This window comes from Aythya ferina, assembly GCF_964211825.1.
Source record: "Aythya ferina genome assembly, chromosome: 20".
NCBI lineage: Eukaryota > Metazoa > Chordata > Aves > Anseriformes > Anatidae > Aythya > Aythya ferina.
The window spans coordinates 11,544,733-11,565,645 of record NC_140318.1 but is presented as its reverse complement, the minus strand read 5'-3'; the positions used below and the strand labels follow the sequence as shown (position 1 = coordinate 11,565,645).

Below are 20,913 nucleotides of genomic sequence, written 5' to 3'. Positions count from 1 at the left end.
ACTGCTGGCTCATATTCAACTTGCTGTCAGCCACAACCCCCAGACCCCTCTCTGCAGGGCTGCTCTCCAGTGTCTCGTCGGCCAGTCTGTATGTATAGCCGGTGTTGCCCCATCCCAGGTGCAGGACCCGGCACTTGCTCTTGTTAATCTTCATGCGGTTGGTGATTGCCCAGCTCTCCTATCTGTCCAGGTCTCTCTGCAAGGCCTTTCCACCCTCAGCTAAGTCCACAACTCCTCCAAGTTTGGTGTTGTCAGCAAATTTATTCAGAACACCTTCTAGTCCTACATCCATGTTGTTTATAAAAACATTGAAGAGGGCTGGCCCTAAAATGGAACCTTGAGGGACCCCACTAGTGACCACCAGCCTGATGTGGCTCCATTTACCACAACCCTTTGAACCCTACCTGTCAGCTAATTGCTCACCCATTGTACGATGTTTTTGTTTAGCTGTATGCTGGACATTTTGTCCAGTAGGATCCTATGGGAAACTGTGTCAAAAGCCTTGCTGAAGTCCAAAAAGATCACATCAGCTGTTTTCCCTTGATCGACTAGATGGGTGATCTTATCATAAAAGGAAATCAAATTTGTTATGCATTTGTTCTCCATAATTTTACCAGGCACTGACGTGAGACTGACAGGCCTGTAATTGCCAGGGTAGTCTTTCTTGAAAATTGGCACAATATTTGCCAGCTTCCAGTCTACTGGGACCTCTCCAGATTCCCAAGATTGTTGAAAAATAATTGAGAGAGGTCCTGCAATGACGTCAGCCAGCTCTTTAAGCACCCTGGGATGAATCCCATCCAGACCCATGGACTTGTACGGATCCAGGTGGAGAAGCAAATCCCACACACATTCAGGGTTGGTTGGGAGTTTGTCATTCCCACTGTCATTCCCACTGTTTGTCATTCCCACTGTCCTCCAGCTCAGGGCACCCTGAGCAGGCACATCGTGCACAGGAGCGTGCTTTGACTGGATGTGCCAGCACAGTTTCTAATAAATCCAGGAGCAGCAGGGCCATGGTTAAGCGCCACTGTGCCCACTGAGGCCAGATGCTTCCCTCCCACATCTTGCTTGCATTCCACACCTCCAGGAGACATTTGGAAGCCTTTAGTAAAGATGCATCAGGCACGATTTTGCTGATAAAACGCCCTCTGGCAGCTTGGAGGCAGCAGCATAGGCAGCTTCACTGCGTGTGGGATGGTCTGTCCATCCTGCCCGCACTGTCTGACCCACATGCTGGCACTGGCCTCAGCATTCCCTACAGACCGTGAAGCCCTGCAGAAATGGGACCAGTGACATGACCAGTTATCAACAGGTCCCAGGGGACAGGCGGCATAAGTCCTATAGTACTGTAGCAGCAAAACCAACCCTTATGGGACCCTGGGCAGGGAGCCCACCCATGCCAGCGCTCAACTGGACACGCATGGTGAAAGGCAAACGGAAAGGCCCGTGTCACCCTGTCCTGCCCTTATTCAGCTTTCACACAGACTGCACCCACTCTGACTCAGCCCGCAGTGAGGTAGTGACAGAGCTGCAGAAGAGCTAGCCCTGTGGGGCTGGGGACACAGGAGGGCTTCCTGCAACCTGGGCAGGAGCTGGACCTGGCCCCCGGCCCTGCAGGAGGCACAGCCGTGTCTGGGGTCTGCCTGTGGAACACAGCACCCTGGGACTCCAAGGTGCTGCAGACAGTGTCAGAGCAGCAGAGGAACCACATGGAGATTTCCTTTGTTTTTTATCCCCCAGGAGAGGCAGACAGCTCAAGCAAACCTCCTAATTTCCGGCCAGGAAGCCAAGAATTAGCGCTGCCGGCAGCCAGCCCCACGCCGGGTCACATTACTGGCAGACTACCGGGGCCTATCTCTCTGATGGCTTAGCAGGCGGCTTGGAAATAATCCCTGGCAGACACAAGATGATGAGCTGCTCAAACCAGAGCTTCTCCTCCCACTGCCCCACAGCACACCAGAGCTGTCAGCCCTGAGGAGCACTCCCCAGCAGCCCCAGACTGCAGAAATGCCCCAGCCTCGGCCAGGTCCAGTCAGCACCCATGGTGCTGCCTGCATACAGGGCCAGGGCCACCTTCCCTACATTTTGCCCTTTGTTCACCTCCATCCCCCAGGAGGGAAACCGAGGCTTAGGAGCACGTCAGGAGCACCGTGATGGGCTGGGCTGGGCTGGCTGCCAGAAAAGCTCCCTGTTGGCACGTCACCCGTGTGTCACCTGCCTGGGCTGGCGGGGCTCAGCCTGCAGAAAGCAAACCTCCCTCCTGCTGCTTGAGCGAGGGCTTTGCCTGCCCTGTCTGCATTGGAGAGGCCTCAGAAACACGCTACTGGGCACACTGGCAGGCAGCTGCTGCCTTACATTGTGCTGGACACAAAATGGAGCAACTGGGATCGCAGCGCTTCACTGATGGGAAGGGGCAGGACATTATATATTACCTGCTCTTGGCTGCATTTTCTTCCTTGAATTCAAAGCAGACAATGGAAGGAAATGGAAAATGCCCATGTGGGAACAGGACACAACACAACATACTCCAGTAGCCCACGTGCAGTCCTCAGACAGGAAACAAAACATTTGATCAGGGACTGTCAAAGCTTTTTGACATCCATTGTCCCAGAATCTCCAAAGGCCCCAGGCTCTGCTTTTGCAGAAGAGAGAACGGCCCCACATGTGTGCAAAGTAGCTCCTGGAGCTTCTTCCCTGACATGGGCCCGAACAAACAATGGCCTGGTGACCAGGGTGTGCCCGGCTCTAGCCCCGCACCTGTCAGGCTGGGTGCCCGGAGCACGCAGCGCTGCCTGGGCCAGGCACTGAGCTGCCCTCTGCAATGTGAGCCCAGCTGTCCCTCCCAGAAATGGCCACTACAAACGCTCCAAGCACTTAACGGCCAGTTTCTTCTCTAATTGTAATTATCCTTAGTTCATGAAATGGCTAATTATAGGCTTGCTGCCTCTGTTCAGTGCTCTTATTACCCTTGCAATAGCTGTTGTAGATAAAACCACACTGGGCTCAGGCATTGCTGGGAGAGGTGATGTGGTCCTGAGGCCAGGCAGATAGGGAGCAGTGCCCTCAGAGAGCAAGGACATGAGAGACAAATGCCCCGTTGGTGGCACCAGTGCCGGGGCTGTGCCCTGGTGCAAGTGGGTCCAGGCAGCAGTGACCCTGAGGAGCACCTGAACTGGTCAGGGATCAGGGACCAGCCCCAGAGCCCATCGTGGGAATGAAGCACTGGGACACCACGTGCATACTCCTGTAATTAATGCTCAGCAGAGGACTGATGCAGTTCCTGTGGTCAGTGACCAAGAGCCTCATGCTTGGGGAAGGGCTGCCCTTCCTGTCCCCATCACCCGTCCCACCCTGTGCCCCCTCCTGTCCCCAGTGCCCCTGCCATGCCATAAGCATGGAGCAGACATAAGCCGATTATGTCCCTTAATACTCTGATGGCCCAGAAAGGCAGTTTCAGGCAAATGTCTCAAACTCATCTTTGTGTTTGTGCTGAAGAGACTCGCGGAGAGGGGAAATCAGCTCAGCAGGGGCCTCAGCAGCACCAGCAGCCTCCTCCAGCAGAGCAGCCGTGGGATTATGCCAGGGTCTTGCTCCCAAAGAGCAGCACACTGAAACCAAGCCATCAAGGCTGCCCACAGACCCCAAAAGCTAAACCCAGGTCCAGAGCAGGGAGCTGAAGGCACCCAGTGCTTCTGCCCCAATGGCTGGGGCTTTGCCCTGCCCAGCCCAGCCCCAGGGTGCCCTGGCAGAATGCTGAGGAGTGCGCAGGGCTGTGAGTCCCCAGTGCCAAGGTCCCACTGCCCTGCAGACTGGCTGGGAGCAGCACCCGTGGGGCCCTGACTGGCCCTTTGGGACAGCACTTGGCGAAGTTGCACATTTAAGAGGCATTTCCCTGCATGGCCCCAGTGCAAACATCATGTCCAGGAAGACACACTATGAGGGTCCCCTCAGCTACAGCAACAGGAGATGACAAAGCAACTTCTGGAGCAGGGACTGGGACCAGTGTGAGCACCAGAGTGTGGTGCTCACAGGACAACCCCAGCGCAGCTTGTCCTCATGCTCCTTCCTGCCTCCAAAGACACATGTGGTCTCTGCAGCGTTTTGCCTCCTTTTTCATGGCAGGAGACCAGGTCTCACAAGGGTGGTATTTGCCTGTGCTGCGTGGAAGCCAAAAAGGGAGCAGGAGAGTCACGGCATCTCTTCCATAAAGCCCTCTCAGACCTCTGCCTTGGCAGTGAAGGGAGCTGGCTGCATCAGGAATTGCAGTGACTGGGGGCATCACGTAGATCAGGGGCATCTTCCCACCCATTCCCCCTCCCCATGCCTGCAGACCCTTGCCCAACAATGCTCCCCAGAGCAGGCATCAATCCACAGAACCCTTAGGGTGCCTGAGCACCTCAGTTCCTGCTCCCCCTTTGCTACCATGCCTGCGCAACCCAGGAGGAGTCATTTCTCACAGTAGGAGCAAACTGAGCACCCCAGCTCCCAGGGACACATGAAGACACACATGAACTACTGGGCTGCACCACTGTGTGGCAGAAGATGTCTCAATGCTCAGCCTAGGGGGGTTAACCACAATGGGGTGGCTGCACACCACAGGGATGGTCAGCAGTCCCCAGTCATACCAGGTTTTCAGTTGAAGTGCCATCCACAGTACAGGCATAGAGCTCCTCACTGCCAAGTGGGATAATTGACCACCATGACCAAGATGACTCAGATGAACTTCTCTGCATCTCAAGAAAAAGCAGGGAAACCTGAAAGCCTCTGCTCTCTGCAAATGAACCCAGCTGCCAGACACAGCAACGCAGGGACCTGCATGATGTGGGGGCTCAGAGACCACGCCTTGCTCACCCACTGTGCAAGCTCCTGAGAAGCTCTCCAAGACAGAACCGTCACTTGCAAGGAGTGAGGAGACGGTGATGGGTGCAGAACTGGGCACAGGCTACAGCCCACCTTCTGCATGCCCCCAGTTTCATTGTTCAGGATCAGCTGATCCCACAGCCCTTGGGGAAGCCTGCAAGTGCCCAGCTCCTTGGCACTTCTCCACAGGCACAAGGAGGACAGTCCCCTAGGCCAGCAGCCTTCTGTGCCCTGACCCCACGGCAGCTCCCTCCCCACCAGGGTAATTGCAAAGCAGACAAATTAAAAGCCGAGCAACTGACAAGCCTACTGTGTGGTGAGCCATGAAGGCTTCACAGGGCAAAGAGCCAGGCAGATAACTCCTGCCTTGTTTTGTACAGCACGAGACCTTGAGAGCTCCCTGCACCACCACAGAGCTGGGAAGCTGCTATCAGTAACCATGTTTGTGCTCTCACCTCCATCCCCACAGAGGTGGCACCAGGAGGAAAGGGAACAAGGAGCTTGCAAGTCACACGCATCCTCCCAGGAATGTTGGGCCAAATGGGTCACTTGGACCCGAAACGACCACTCATGCTTTGCTTAACAGCTTCTTTGGGCATCTCTGATGCAAGCTGCTGGCTGCAGCAGCAGGGCTGTTTTTTTGGTCTTATTGAAAAGAGGTTCTCTCCTGCCATCTGATCTGGAAAATCTTTTTGTTTATAGTATTAATAGATCAATTCTGGCAAACAAATTTCTCAAGAAGGGGTGAGAAGTCTTAATCTTACTAATGCTCCAGGAAATGGAGCCAGAAAACTAGGTGAGGCAGCACAAGCATTTCTGCTAGAAGCTGTGCACACTGGATAAAGAGACACAGAAAAAAAAAAAAAAAAAGCAAAACAAAAGAGTACTGGCTGTACCACCTCCAAAGCCAGCTGCTGCCTCATCTCAGAACAGGCCCTCAGCAAGACAAGGATGTAACTGCGCCACATGCCATCTGTGTCCTGTGAGACGCCATCTACTGCAGAGGCCTTTTGGTCACAGTGCAGGAGGCAGAAAAGTCTGGGGAGATGTCAGCCTCTGCCTGAAGCAGCAATCTTGAAGCTGCAGAGCCGGGGGACACAGGTGTGACGGTCCTGGACCTTCCCCTGGCTCTCTCCTTGACAGGGTCTGGCACCACCCACATGGCATGGAGCAGGAGATGCTGCTGGGCCCTGCCATCCCCACCTCGCAGACATTTCCAGAGCAAGCAGAGCTTTACCCAATCCTCCCAAGAGGGGAAATTTAATAACGGAAAGAAACAGCCAACGCTTCCCCTTCCCAGCTGCGCTTGAGGAAGAAGGCAGCAGCGCCCACAGAGTCCCCAGCTGGACACCAATCAGCTGTAACCTCCCCCACGGCAAGCAGGGGACAGGACCAGCAGAGGGGACAGGACAGGGCAGGGTAGAGGCGCTCTCCAAGGCTGCTCCAGAAGAAGAAACTAACCCAGAGCTCTTGCTGCGTGCCCACATCCTGACCTCCCAGTTGCTGGGTGCCATGCAAAGCTGGCATCCTGGCAGTGGGATGCTGCTGTCAGCATTTCCAGGCTGTAAAATGACATTATTGGAAATAGTGCAAAGAAACTATCCCTAGCTTTTGCTTGGGGGAAAGCCAAAAACCAGCAGAGCTTCAGGCTGAGTCTGAGGACACCATGCTGCAAAGCTGCTGCACTGCTGTGGAGAAACCTCATGGCAGGCACCTGCGTCTGGCCAAGGCACACACACTCCCTGCAGCACTGGCAAGGGCAGGCAGCCACAGCCCAGAGCTAACACAGGGCACCACTGGCACACCTGCCCAGCCTGAGCACAATGCACTCAGCTCAGGCCTGAGCAGAAAATAAGAGCTTGAGTAGTGCCCCCCAAATTACACCCACTTGTGCTGAGAGAGTACAACAGCCCAGCTGACAACTCCTCTCAGCCTGCACTCACCTCATCTCAGGGAAGCTGCCCTCTGACGGGGCAGGGATGGGAGGGGAAACTGCACAGATGACACCAGAGCAGCCCCCTTGAGAGGTCCCCCACCTGCATGGCTCTGCCAGCACGCCTGGCCTGCCCCAGGAAGTGTTCCTTGGAGGATACCTCGGGAGGGTGAAGCTGCTGCCTTGAAGCCTGCAGTCTCAGATGAACCACCATGGCTTTGTAATGGTCTTAAATTCAGAGCCAGCAGATTATGCCAGATCACTGGTGTCTGACCAGAACATCTGCAGAGCCACCCAGACCTCATTCCTCCTTCTGCAGCATGCATCATGGTCCCCAGGTGGCTCTGCTAACTGTGATACCCCTGCAGGGTGATACGGGGCTGCACCCAGCCCTGGCCTCCATGTGTGGAAATGCCATGCATGCAGCAACCACACAGAGGGCCTGCTTACAGCCACCCCAGCACAGAAAGGTCTGCATGTTTTGAACCACTGGGAGATTTTCAAAAATTGCACCTCCCAGAGGGCCGGTGGGAGCCCAGTGGGGTCATGCCGGCACCAGCCCATGCTGCACTCCTGCCAGCATCCACCCCGTTGCCAGCAAGAACAGTGCCTGCCCATGAACAATGCTGGGAGCAAGGAGGCAAGGCCTGGCTCCAAGCACCTGAGTGCTTTCTGCAACCGGCGAGGCAGAAAGCACCTGCCAAGAGAGACACTCTGTCCCACACACAGGGACAGGGACACCACCGGCTCGGGGTCCTGCCCATGGCAGCCCTGCACAGCCCAGCAGTGGGCACAGAGCGAGGGACAAGGTATGTGCCAAGGGCTGGACCTGCACACATCAAACCCCACGAAGATGCATGTTGTTCAGGGAGACGTGCCAAATGAAACTCCAAAACAAAGCAAAGCCCCCTTAAGAAAATAGAAAGAAGGCCAAATGCAGAGCTGCTGTGAGGGAAATGAAAGCTATGCATTTTTTCTTCCCCTGTAGAAAATCAGAAATGCCTCCTGTCAGTATGTCAGCCCTGCAGAGTGGTGGTGCTTCTTGAGGAGAGTGGTTCTTCTGCCAGGTGAGTAAACAGCAAGCTCCTGTGCTGTTGGTGTAGCAGAGGGCAGGCAGGCGACTTCTCTGTGCCTGGACTGACGCATCCCCATGACAGCTCAGTAAGATGGCTCAGTCATTAGAGCAGCTTTATTTGTTTGTTTCTTTTTTCAATAAAGACACTCCACCACAGCAACAGCACAGTGTCTTCCCAGCTTCCTCATGCTCTGCTTGGCCCCACACAGTTCAGTTTCTGTTGCCAGTCTGGGAACAGTCCCCACACCTGCGGGCACCTCTGGCCTCAGGGCACAGCCTGCATCAAAGGTACCAGCTGTCAGGGCCTTGCCGGAGGTACCCAAAAACCCAGCAGGAAATGTGATGTGCTGTGCTCCCCTTGCTGAGCCCCATCCCCACACCTGGGCTTGCCCAGTGCCTGCAGCAGCTCAGCCAAGAATGAGGGAGCAGAGGTAGTGGGGAACAAGTGGCTGAATTCACCCTGTCCTTGGGCTGGCTGTGCTTCAGGGCAACAGTGGGAGAAACAAGACCCTGCAGGACACCATGGAGGAGACCAAGGGACATTTTCCATCTCATTCTCACACCTCGGGAAGGCACGGTCCATCGCTATGCACCTAACATGGGAACCCTGCAGGAGGACGCTGGGAACCCCTGACCCTTTGTCAGCTCCACCGCTCCCAAGGCATCCCTGCTGCAGCCCAGCACACCCCGGGTGAAGTGCACATCTCTCAGCCGTGCACCCATGGCTTCAGGCCACCGAGGTTTCCAAGCCAGGCACGGCGGAGCCCAGGTCCGTGGCACCCTGGGAAGCAGACAGCAGCCTCACGAGGCGTTTCGACCCCGGCCCAGTGGGTTTCATAGCTCGCCCACCCCAGGACTGCGAGAGGCCCGGCGGTACCTGCGGGCTGCTGGCTCCCCGCCCCGGCTTCGCACCGCCCGCTGCCTCCCGTCCGCCGCTGCCCCTCGGGGGGGGGGGGGGGGGGGGCGCACAACCCGTGCCCCGTCCCAGGGCCCGCCCCGGCGGGGGGAGCACCGCTCCTCCGCGGGTGCCAGGCCCCCGGGGAAAGGGGGACGAAGCCGACGGCCGGGTCCCCGGGGAGGGGGCAGGCGCAGGCCCGGCCAGAACGGCCCTGGGCCCCCGGGACACGCGCAGCGCGGAGCCCCGAGGCGACGCGGACACGGACGCGGACGCGGACACGCAGCCAGGCCGCGGCGCGCACTCACCGGCGCGGGCGGCGCGCGGGCGGCAGGCCCCGAGGGCGGCGAACAGCAGCAGCAGCAGCGCTCCGCGGCGGGCCGCCACCATCCTCCAGCGGCGCGGGCGCGGGGCCGCGGGGCTGCGGGCGGTGGCGCCGGGCTCGGCGGGGCGGGGCGGGGCGGTGTCCCCCCCCCCCCCCCCGCGGGGCGGTGCTGGCTCCGTAACGCCCGCCGCCGGGCTCGGCCGGGCCGCGCCGCTCAGCGGACGGCGGCCGCGGGGCTCGGAGCGGCGCGGCCCGGGCGGGCGCTCTGCGGCTCGTGGAGCGGCCTGCCGGGGTCGGGCCCCTCGGTCACATCAAATCTTGTGGTCAGAAATGCGGTCCGCACGCAGAAAGAGAAGGCGTGTGGGGCGGAGAGATGCTGTGCTCGCAGCGTGCCGGGAGCCGAACCCGGGAGCAGAGCTGAGGCAAAAGCAGCGGGTGTTGGGATTAAGTTCCTGCCCTGGCCCCTCAGAAACCACATGAAAGGGGGGCAAGGGGTTGTGAGATCCCGTGCATGGGGATGACAGAATCACAGCATGGCTGAGGCTGGAAGGCACCTCCGGGATCCTCTGGTCCAACCTGTGCCCCAGAAGGGCCTCCCAGAGCAAGGTGCCAGGACCGTGTCCAATCCATTTCAGACATTCCACAACCTCCCTGGGCAGCCTGTGCCAGTGCCCTGTCACCTGCACAGCACAGAAGGGCTGCCTGGTGCTCAGAGGGAGCCAAGTCCCTGCTTCTGCCCTGCATTGTCCCTGTCACCAAGGGACAGAGAGGCCAAGCTCAGACTCAGGTGAAGACCCTGCCAGCTCCCCCCAGGTGCCTCCCCTGCCCTGTTCCATGCATTGCCAGAGCCAGTGCCCCTGGCTGCATGCCAGGACTGGTGTTCCCCAGGTGCGTGACAGAGCCATCTCCACAGCAGGGTCCAGTTGGGATCCCCTTGCCCACAGAACTGGGCAGGTCCCTGTGCTCCAAAACTGACCTGGCCCTGCCATGTCCTCCCAGCACCTTACTCCTACACAGGACTCTGGAACTCCCTGACTACTGCTGTTTTCCCCTCTCTTTGCATGAAGGAAGGAAGAGGCCCTGCTTCCTGCTTATGTGACTTGGTTAATTGGAGTCTCCTAATTTCTATATTTCAAACATTTAGCACTATGTAGGACTAAGCCTGAGGAGTTGCAGGCCAAGAAACATCTGGTGAGTGACAGCTACCCTTAATGACAGATGCTCTTGCACCCACCGGAGGCTCCACCAGTTCATTTGCTATTATCTCAACCTTGTTCCCTTTCCCTGCAGCAGGGTGTTTTGGGTCTGATCTGAAGAGGTCTGAGATGGGGTCTTCAGGGCAGCTGTGGGAGCACTCCCAGACTGGTACAGCAGGGACCGCAAGAGGCAGCACTTCTCCGGTGGGGTTAGAGAGCAGGGGATGGAGTCACCAACTAACCGGGAGCCGCTGAGGTCATGGGATGGGAGGGGATGAGGTGCTGGTGGTGTGAGGAGCACAGGGACCAGGGCTGCAGTTACAAAGCTGATCTGGGCCATGAGTCTGCAGCGTGGCAGCAAAAACAGGGGCCAGGACATGGAAAAGTCACCACTGCCAAATGGCTGAGATCAGGCAATGGCTTTGTCCAGAAGTAAACCCAGCAAGTGCCCAGCCAAGCATGGGAGTGCTGGGGTCAGGGCAGCCCCAAACAGGGGAATGCACAGGCTGCTCTGCAGACATAGCACTTCAGGAGAGTGGTTTGTGGGGGCCGAGCAGGGATGGTAGCACAACTGCTCCCCTGCAGACTGAGAGCCCTCCTCAGCCCCTCCCCCTCTCCCCCTACTGCCCCTGCCCCGGGAGGGGCCTGAAAGTGATGCTCTCTTGGGGGAGAAGAATGAGCTGCTGAGGCTGAACCCAACCTCAGGGGGTTGCAAGACCCTGTGGGGTGAAAGCCTGAACCTGGGCTGACCCCATGGCTGGCCCTGTTGTGGCAAGTGGTTGGACTGCAGACCCCCAAAGGTCTGTTCCTGCCTGAACTGGAACTGCCCTGTGATGCCCTGGTTCTGTTCCCAGTCTATGGAGCAGTGCTTGCTGCTTGCGAGAGGCAGACTCCTAGCACCGAGGCGGCCCCAGCTCCAAGGGCTTGTCCCATTGCAAGCAGCTGCTAGTTCCCAGCTTCTCAAAACTCAGATTGAGGCCACATCCATTGCTATTGCTGAATTTCAGATCTTACAATTTATTTGGCTAAAAGCTTAAAAAAAAAAAAAAAAGAAAAAAAAAAAAAAAGAAAATTGTATTTTCCAGCTTTTATATGGTGCTAAGTCTTTCCCCAGGAGCTTTTGGGCTGGGGTCAGTTTTGAGCTGATTGTGCATAGTTGTGCTGGGACTGGCTGTGCTCCCAGCTCAGGGTGGGTGGGCAGGAGGACACTGGGGCTCACCCAGCAACAGGATGGGATGGTTGGAGCTTTAAGTCACCTACTCTGATGGCAGGGTGCACTCTTCTGGAAAGAAAACAAGGAATGAGGCCCCACTCCTTTCCCACAGAGAAAACCGAGGAGTAACGTGGCACAGAGGAGAGCTGCTCAGCAGATGTACGGAGGGATGCACAAGCTAAAATCTCCTGCAGACCCCAGTTTATCGCATTGTTTCTGCCTCACACCCTGTGTACTGCCTGCAAGGGCTGCACCTGCCCCAGCTCAGTGCATGGAGCATTCCAGGGCACCACCACCCTTCTTGACCCATTCTGCACTGTGTGAGCCATAGCTATCAGTGGTCTGCAGTGAAACAGCTGTGGGGAGGTGCCACCTTCCCCCATCCCACACCCCCACTTCAATGCTGCTGTGTGCAAGAGCCAAGTGCACAGGACCCCACTGGGCAGGGAGAATGTGGGGTCAGGTCTGCCTCTTGCTCTTACCGGTCTTGGGCAGTACAATCATCTGCTCCTCAGAAAGCCCCATCTGGCTCATGGTGTCTCTGAATTTCTTTAACATGTGGGGTTTCGCTTCAGCATCCCTACCTGCAGAGGACAGAGTGGTGGCTGCAGCCTGGCCAAAACTGTCCAAGCCCTCCTCCTTCCAGGCATAGAGAGGCACATCTGGGTGCCGTGTTTGTGCCAGAGCAGACAGTCCAGACATCCCCAGAGTGACCAGGTGAAAACTCTCCTGCAGTTCCCATCCCACTTACTGAAGGGTCTGCCCCATGCACCCCTTGCCTCCCCAGCTCTTGCTTTCTCCAAGACTTACTGTAGAGAAACAACACTGAGATGATCCGCCCCTGGTACTCGCGGTCACTGAGGAGGAGGATGTGGTTGCTGTAGTCCGTATCTAGCAGCCTGCAGCTGGGGACATCATCCTCTGCAGGAGAAAGCAGAGGGATACAGAGCTGGCAAGGAGAGAGCTCCATGCCCCCTTGCAGGAGGCAGGGAGATGGGAGAGGACTGTGAGCCATGGAGGGACGCATTAGGTGTGGGATAGGGAGGGGTGAGCTCTGGGCATTGCATCCCATTGGGCACAGGCTGAGCATCCCCATGCCCAGGGCTGCCGGGGTTCCAGAAGTTGCCATGCAAGGCTGTGTGCAGCTTCTCACACATCTTGCCTGCCTCAGCTCCATCTTGCACTCCCTCTGCCTCCCACACCCAAGCTTCTCCACCCTATACACCTGTACCCCTCCTCTGCACCCCCTACCCTCTGCTGTAACCCTCTCCAGCACACTTGTACACCCCTTATGCACTCCCTGCCGTATCCTGTTCCTGAAGCTAGCACCACTCCCAGCCTGCATGGCTCCAACTGCCACAGGCTTTGCTGAGCTGTGTGTCGATCTGCTTGAGGGTAGGAAAGCTCTGCAGGAGGATCTGGATAGGCTGCACCGATGGGCTGAGGTCAACTGCATGAAGTTCAACAAGGCCAAGTGCCGGGTCCTGCACCTGGGGCGCAATAACCCCAAGCAGAGCTACAGGCTGGGAGAGGAATGGTTGGAAAGCTGCCAGGCAGAGAAGGACCTGGGAGTGATGGTGGATAGTCGGCTGGATATGAGCCAGCAGTGTGCTCAGGTGGCCAAGAAGGCCAACGGCATCCTGGCTTGTATCAGGAACAGCGTGACCAGCAGGGCTAGGGAGGTGATCGTCCACCTGTACTCAGCTCTGGTGAGGCCGCACCTCGAGTACTGTGTTCAGTTTTGGGCCCCTCGCTACAAGAAGGACATCGAGGTGCTTGAGCGGGTGCAGAGAAGGGCGACAAAGCTGGTGAGGGGCCTGGAGAACAAGTCCTACGAGGAGCGGCTGAGGGAGCTGGGCTTGTTCAGCCTGGAGAAGAGGAGGCTCAGGGGTGACCTTATCGCTCTTTTTAGGTACCTCAAGGGAGGCTGTAGCGAGGTGGGGGTTGGCCTGTTCTCCCACGTGCCTGGTGACAGGAGGAGGGGGAATGGGCTTAAGTTGAGCCAGGGGAGTTTTAGGTTAGATGTTAGGAAGAACTTCTTCACTGAAAGGGTTGTGAGGCATTGGAACAGGCTGCCCAGGGAAGTGGTGGAGTCACCATCCCTGGAAGTCTTCAAAAGACGCTTAGATGTAGAGCTTAGGGATATGGTTTAGTGGAGGGCTGTTAGCGTTAGGTTGGAGGTTGGACTCGATGACCTTGAGGTCTCTTCCAACCTAGAAAATTCTGTGATTCTGTGATTCTGTGATTCTGCCTCCAGGGAGGCTCCCTGCACCTGCTTGCTGGCACAGCATGGGATCCCCATCACACCAGCCTCATCCCCAGTACTGCCTGTTCCACTCTCTGGCTGTGGGACGTGGTGGTGTCCAGCTCTCAGCTGGGCTGCCTCCATCTCAGGGTGTTCCCGTGGCCCTGGGACCAGCCAGGGCTGCATCCACCAAGAGTCAACAGTTCTTACCGTGGTTGTGAGAAGTGCCACTTCTTTCCTCAAGACCATCATCAGAGCTCCTAAACCCAGAAAAGCCTGAAGAAAGTCATTTTTTTAGTCCTGAGAAGAAAGAGTACTTTCAACATCCAATCTCTGCAAGCTCTCACCCCTCCAGTGGGCCCTTGTGGCACTACATTGCACCACGAGAGAGTCTGGGGCCCCCAAGCACTGCACCCAATCTCTTGCTGGAAGGAAGTTAGGGCCCTCTCTGAGGATGCTCCTGAACAACCTCTCCCCAGATTAATCTCTTCTGGGACACCTGGTAATGTGGCTCCATTGTATGGTACAGAAAAAGGACCCTTAAATCCCAACCCTAGCATGATCAGTGGAGAGAGCTGGAGAGCTGGAGGTGTGCGGGGCTGGGCTCTGGGACAGGGGAGATGGAGGTGTTCACAGGTCACCCAGGAGGCCTGGTGCAGACAGCCCAGGGCCCTTTCCCATCACTCTGGGATCAGGGCATCTCCCAGAACCACTGCCAGGCCACAGCAGCTCTGTGGCTTGGTGGTGACAGGTGAGCTGGGCACGGGATCAGGGCCAGGCTGCGTGGCAGAGGTGTGCTGGGGGTCTGCTGAGTGGCACCAGCCCACAGTGAGGGCTGGGCTTGCCTGGGGAGAGGGGAAGGCATCACAGCATCTCCATTAAGGGACGTCCCTTGGCTATGGGGTCTATGCCAGAATCATCCTATGCTTTGTGACAGGGAATCCCTAGCTCCTGCTGGTCTGCTCTGCGGTGGTACATATTATTGCCTGCATGGGGGGCAATAGCCCAACTTGATGTCAGTGCCACAGAGGGTTCCTGTCCTGGGGATGACTTAAACCCTGCTGCTGGGTCAGGAACAGATCTCCCACCTCTGCCATTGTGCTCCCCTGGTACTTACAGGAGTTTGTGTGTTGACTAGGTTGATCATTTTTTTTTAGGACCATCATCCTCTGCTCACATCCTTCAGGGCTGGGGAGCAAGCAAAGACCATCAGACTCTGGCTTATGGCATGCAACCCCCTCAGCTTTCCCAGTGCCCCTTTAGCTGGAGCAGCTCCACCACATTTCCTTTGGTCTCCTCAAAAAGTGGCTCAAGAGGTCATTTGGTTGCTCTAGCCCAAGTAGCTGCAGGGAGAGGCAGGAAGATGCAGCTGGGGCTTGAGCTGAGACAATTCCACTCAGAGACAAGGCACACCTAACCATGTCAGGGGTGGCTGGGCAGAAGCTGTCAAGAAAATGTTATGATTTTCATCCCTCATCATCCAACCAAGACTGGACACCTTTCTAGGAGGAAGAGGTTCATCAATCTGATTTTTTTTTGGGCTGACTGAAGAGGTAATTAATGTGGGCTGTGTGGCACCCTCTAGTTAGTGCTAAAGAAAAGAAGAAAATAATTTTAAAGCATGTGAAGCCACATCATTCTTCTCCACTGGGAAGAAGCTTGGTTGAATTTGGCCTCTCTTTTTAGGCACACAGAATGACAAGTGAAGACAATCTTGCACTGGTAAAGATAGATTAAATAGAAAAATGTTTAAATTTTCTTTGATTTAATGACACTTCTCCAATGCCCTACACAGCCTGGTAGTGGAGAAAAGACAATAATCCTAAATCTTTGCTCACACTGTTCAGTTAGAGGTGCTTTACAAACACCCATGGATGCACTGATTCTTTGGCTCCACCTGCAGCTAGAAGGAGCAAATCTCCCCCACCAGGCCAGAGGGTTTACTTGCACAGTTCCTTGCTCCATTTTTGCAAGACTAGGCTGTACTTTAAGTCTGAGTCAGCAGCAGGAGCAGATGTTGGACATCTCCTGCGTGGGCACATAGCACAGTAGCCCCTCTGGTCTCATCTCTGTAGTCTCCAGCCACATGGCAGATGTTTCCATGTCCACTGTATTTTTCTACTTTTAGTTAATCACTGTTCAAAGCTGGAGGATGGAGGCCAGCTCTTGGAAACTCTGCTCCATGCACGCAAACAGCGCACGTGTTACCATGTCAGGAAGCAATGACCTCCCCCAGGGGACCTATGCAGTTCTTCCTATGTTTTTTGAAGAACTCAAGAGCTAACTGAGAGGCTTTTTCAGAGCAAAAAGGAAAGAAGCCCATGGTGAAAGCCATAGCAAATGAGATTTTGCAGTGCAGCTTACCCAGAAATTAAAGTTGTGATGAGTATTTCACCATTCTGTTGTGGTTTTACAGTGCTCACAGCCATCTTCGCATTTCTCTTGAAGTCCTCGATCCAGCTGGAGTGGGAAGCTATGGCAATGATATGCCACTTCCCAGCAAGCTAGAGAGAATAGCTCTACACTCATTAATACAGAAAACAATGGGAGATTCAGGGATAGAGCAGGAAGCCCCTAAAGCCTCCTCAGCTTAGGCTGCTGATGGGGTAGAAAAGCATTTCTTCTGCAATGCAGAGCAGTAGTCTGTCATAAAGAGCTAACCAGATGCAAAATCCACTTGGACAAACCCAGGTACTCAGTAATACTCACTAGCCATCTGACTGCCCCATGAGGGTGCTTAAGCACCCAGATGTTATGATTTTAAATGCCAGAAAGCCTGAGGGACTCTGACTCCCAGCAGGAGCTGGGGTCCTCACAGAAATGTGCAGGTGGGCTTTGTCTGATCTCTGCTCCCTTACGAAGGCTGTATCCAAGCAAGGCAGCTTCCCCATCTTCCACCATGAGAAAATTCCCTCAAATGTCATTACCTTCTCTGAATCAAAATATTCCTTATGAGGGATTTTTGCCTGGGCCTGCAGCACTGACAGAAGCATCAGCTCCAAGAGCAGGAACATGACCTTCATCTTCAGAGCTGGCATCTTGCCAAGCACAACCTGGCACCCATGCAGCACACCTGTGAGGACATTGTGCTCCATGGGGACCTCCAAGCTTTTATGCTTGCACAGCTCCTCAGAGGCAGCAAGCAAACCCGTCTCTGGCCACATGCATGACGGCTGAAGACATTGCACAGATAACATCGGCAGCCGTGGCCTCAGCTGGCACTGTGTTTGCTTTCGCCTGCACCCGAACAGTGTGTTCCTGCTAGGTCTGGCACAGAGCGATACGCTCAGCTCTGCCGCCAGGGGCAGGGAGAAGTGGGGAGGAATTCCCTGCCGCTGACTGTGTCTGCAGGACCAAAGCAGGAAGCTCTGCAGAGTCATGCAGAGCCCCAAAAGGCACTTTCGGCACCCTTGGGTGCATTCCACCTAGTCCCATGGGCTTCAACTTGTCTGGTTTGCATATGTCATCCTGACTACATCCCTAAATCTTCCTTTGCTGTGGGTAAATCTCCACTCCCCCAGACTATTTTTGCTCAGATCTGTTGTTCCAGAGCAGTGATCTCCACACTTTTTTAATCATACACCCCTCGTACTAAAAAGCTTTTGAGCACATACCTCCAATATAAATATAGTTATTTACAAATTACATACATGTATTACTACTGTACATTATAGAATATATAGAAAAATGGAAATTAAGAAAGGATGAGATAAAGATGATGTTTTAAAACAGTATTAAAATATTTTATTTATTAGTGGTACAAAAAATATTTTCTTCCTTTACCCCAATGCATTGTCTTGCACACCCCTGGAGTGCACACACTCCACTTTGGAGACCATTGTTACAGAGAAAGCAGAGATTTTTCCCAAATAAATAAGTATGATAAAAGGGAAATATATTTATCTTTTGTAGCAAACACTGGCCAAACATAGAGCACACTTAGGACTTGTGGTGCATGACCCTTCCCTGCCCCATGACAGACCCTTCCCTGTCTGTCACCTCAAGAGATGCATACTTGGCCAAATATGAAAATAGCTGTAACTGGCAGGAACAATTGTGAAACTGAACCCTCCTGGGTTTCAGCATCAGTAGAAAGGGGTGGATATCTGGCTCACGTGTCCTGGGGACCGTGGGTGAGAAGGAATATGCAATTCCTCTTTTATTGGCAAAGGAGCAGCCAAGTTTGTATCTGTCCTGCAAACTGGATTCCCAAATTAGCTCTCCCTTGATGGTGTGCTCTGGGGAGGGTGTGTCACATCCTTGCCTAAGCTGGATAAAGCACACTGGGTTCTGACTGGGAAACTCTTGGTTCCACCAGAGGAGGGGTTGCTTCCAGTCACAGGAAACCATTTTTTCCCATAATTTCTGCTAAATGGGAGCCTTACAGAAGCTTGAAAAGAAATCACAGCCCAGCATTTGACTGAGGTCCAAGAAGGATGTGAGGATGTTTCACTGTGCCTGTAGGCGTATCTTCTTGCACACAGTGAGATACGGTCACGGTGTTCTTCCACATCCCTTTATTTGTGGCCACCAGGCAATGCCTTCTCAGCTCTGTGTGGTGCCAAGAGCCCTGTGCACTCTTCCTGAAAGCACATCATGAATCAGAATAATCTGCTCTCCCAGGCATGTTCAGGTGCCACCTACACTCCTGCTTTGTCACCACCATTTTGCATGCGGAAGCAGATGTCTGTTCCCAGGATTGGCTTTGATTCCTGAAACTACAAAGATCAATCCCCTGACAATGGTTTTCCTACTTATACATATTTTATTGCATTAAGAGAAAGACATCCGGCTCTGCAGTGTCTGCAAGTCCAGCCCAGACAAGATTATCCACCACTTAGCAGGAGATGCTTACAGCAGGGCATTACTGCTGCACTTTGCAGTGTTTCACCTCAGAAAGAGCTTTGCTTAGGAATAAAAGCTCTTTCCAGGAAGCCTGACAAAACCTCGGTGCAGATAAATGATTAAAACAAACAAACAAACAAAACAAAGCAAACAAACAATCAAACAAACAACAACAACAAAAACAAGGATAACCAAGGGCACCGTCACAACAAAGGCATTTTGTGGAGGTTCAGTACTGCTTCTTGACCTGGACAATACCTATTTCTTAGGAAAAAAGTTCACAGAATTATTTTTTTTGGGAGAACTGTGACCAAGACCTAATGGTTTTATGGAATCCCCTCCTGGTCTATTCACATCTCCAGAGGTCTCCCTTCTGCTTGCCACTGGTCCAAGAGAGCCCCACTGTCCCCCATCATCTTGGGTCATCAACAGCCGTGCTCCATGCATGGTGAAGGCAGAGGCTGTTCTGCAGCCCTGCCTGTGTCCTTGGTGGATCTCTGTGACAACACTCTGTGCAGGGCTTTTCTGATGGCCCCTTGCACTTCATTATTTCTCAAGCTGTAAATGATGGGATTCAACATGGGGGTTATGATGGCGTACAGCAGGGCGAGGACCTTACCCATCTCCTTGGAGGTGCTGGAGTGAGGCAGCAGGTAGGCAATGGCCCCAGCACCAAAGAACAGGAACACAACAGTCAGGTGGGAGGTGCAGGTGGCAAAGGCCTTCTGCCCCCCTGCTCCCTTCTGGAGGACAGCCCAGAGGATGTGAACATACGATACGAGAGTAAGGAGGAAAGAGCCCATGGCAATAGTCCCAGCCAAAGCGTACAGGACGGCCTTGTTGAAGCGAGCATTAGGACTGCAGGACACATTCAGCAAGAAGGGTATCTCACAGAACAAGTGATTGATCACTTTGGACCCACAGAAGTGTAAGTGGGCTGTGAGAAAGGCCTGTATCAGAGACGAGAAGGAGCCACTCAGCCATGAAACAGCCACTAAACAGTGGCAAATCTTCTTGCTCATGAACACTGCATAGTGAAGGGGGCGGCAGATGGCCAGGTACCGATCGTAGGCCATGGCAGCCAGGAGCACACACTCAGAGCCTCCAAAGCTAAGGAAGAAGTAGATCTGTGTGATGCAGCCCACAAAGGAAATGGTCTTCTGTGATGAGAAGGAATCCTTGAGGATCTTAGGGAGTGTGACAGAGGAGTAGCAGATATCCAGGAAGGAGAGGTGGCCCAGGAAGTAATACATGGGGGAGTGCAGGTGAGCATCCAGCCAGACGAGGTTCATTATGAGCAGGTTCCCCAGCAGAGTCACCAGGTAAATGAGCAAGAAACCCAGGCAGAGGGCCACCTGTGCGTTGTAGGTACTGGAAAACCCCAAGAGAAGGAATGAGGTGGGGCTGCTGAGATTTCCCCCCTGCAGGGATTCGGAACTCATCTACAGGGAGAGCAGGAGGACATGAAGGACAGGTGGAAGCAGGGTGAGCACTCACCCCTGCCGTGGGATGTCTCCAGCCTTCTGCTCTGTTGTGTTGTGGGCTGAAGCCATGACACAGCCTCTGGCAACCCTCGCAACTCACATCGTGCTCCAGGGGCTCTGGGATGGGAAATGTCTATTGGGGCAGGTGATGAGTTTCAGCCCAGGGGGGTTCAATCCTCAAGCCAACCCTGCAGGAGCCCACACCTGCACAGCCATGCCCATGTTCCCACTGCCCCGTAGCTGTTTCAGCTGGCATGGGGGCAACTCTGGCCCAGTGCTGCCAGTGGACTCTGGTAGAAACCTGACAGACCTGGCTGAAATGGTTCTAGCTCTTCAGGTACTTGTTTGAAGAGCCCATGGCACAGCAAAACCACTTCCCTGTGCCTCTGTCTGAGCTGGGGCAGGACCTGGTGATGAACGGGCCAAAACTCTGCATCACCTGAAGAACACCTGAGAGCAGGGACATCACCACTGTAGTCCATAAGGATCCCAGGAACTGTTAAATGAGAACAAACAGGAGCAGTCCCTCTCTCCCCTTCAGGTTTCCTGGGCTGTACCTGGAGTGTGGTCTAAATATCCCCAAAAACATGGCAGGTTCGACTCTGCCTTGCTGAACTATTGCTGCCCTTCATAGCAGCAAGGTGTGTTTACATTGTTAATGAAAACATAGAAAGACCATAGACTGTGGAAGCACATCTCATCCTTCTGCTGGAAAAACAAAACAAAACAAGCAAACAAAAACCTCAAATCAAAACCAAACCACCTTTAAAAGTTACAAAGACAGTGTCTGATTGCAAATACGGCACTGTAGTCTCATGAGCACCTTGAGAAAGCATTGT

General features: G+C 54.5%; 3 protein-coding genes across 4 annotated transcripts in view; all 3 read right to left on the bottom strand.

Moving 5' to 3' along the window:
* NPDC1 (neural proliferation, differentiation and control 1) overlaps positions 1-9,231 on the bottom strand; it is a 29,766-nt gene extending 20,535 nt beyond the window's left edge. The window contains exon 1 of one of the 2 annotated variants that reach the window (XM_084494548.1): positions 9,075-9,231. In XM_084494548.1, the coding sequence (XP_084350674.1) occupies positions 9,075-9,156 (82 nt within the window). In that variant the 5' untranslated portion in view covers positions 9,157-9,231. The remainder of the gene's footprint in view (positions 1-9,074) is intronic. The other variant, XM_084494549.1, reaches the window with a different exon arrangement.
* Positions 9,232-11,418: 2,187 nt separating this feature from the next.
* On the bottom strand, positions 11,419-16,889 carry LOC311421871 (lipocalin-like). The gene is made up of 7 exons (XM_084494290.1): positions 16,673-16,889; positions 16,110-16,249; positions 14,863-14,933; positions 13,956-14,021; positions 12,311-12,421; positions 11,983-12,084; positions 11,419-11,569 (listed from the first exon to the last, which is right to left on the bottom strand). The coding sequence occupies exons 1-7, from the start codon at positions 16,838-16,840 to the stop codon at positions 11,544-11,546; spliced, it is 684 nt and encodes a 227-aa protein (XP_084350416.1). The 5' UTR covers positions 16,841-16,889; the 3' UTR covers positions 11,419-11,543.
* A 2,126-nt stretch (positions 16,890-19,015) lies between these two features.
* On the bottom strand, positions 19,016-20,125 carry LOC311421897 (olfactory receptor 2A25-like; the record flags this gene model as incomplete). The annotated part of the gene is made up of 1 exon (XM_084494325.1): positions 19,016-20,125. Exon 1 carries the CDS (start codon positions 20,030-20,032, stop codon positions 19,016-19,018), a length of 1,017 nt encoding a protein of 338 aa, XP_084350451.1. The 5' UTR covers positions 20,033-20,125.
* Between the last annotated feature and the right edge of the window lie 788 nt (positions 20,126-20,913).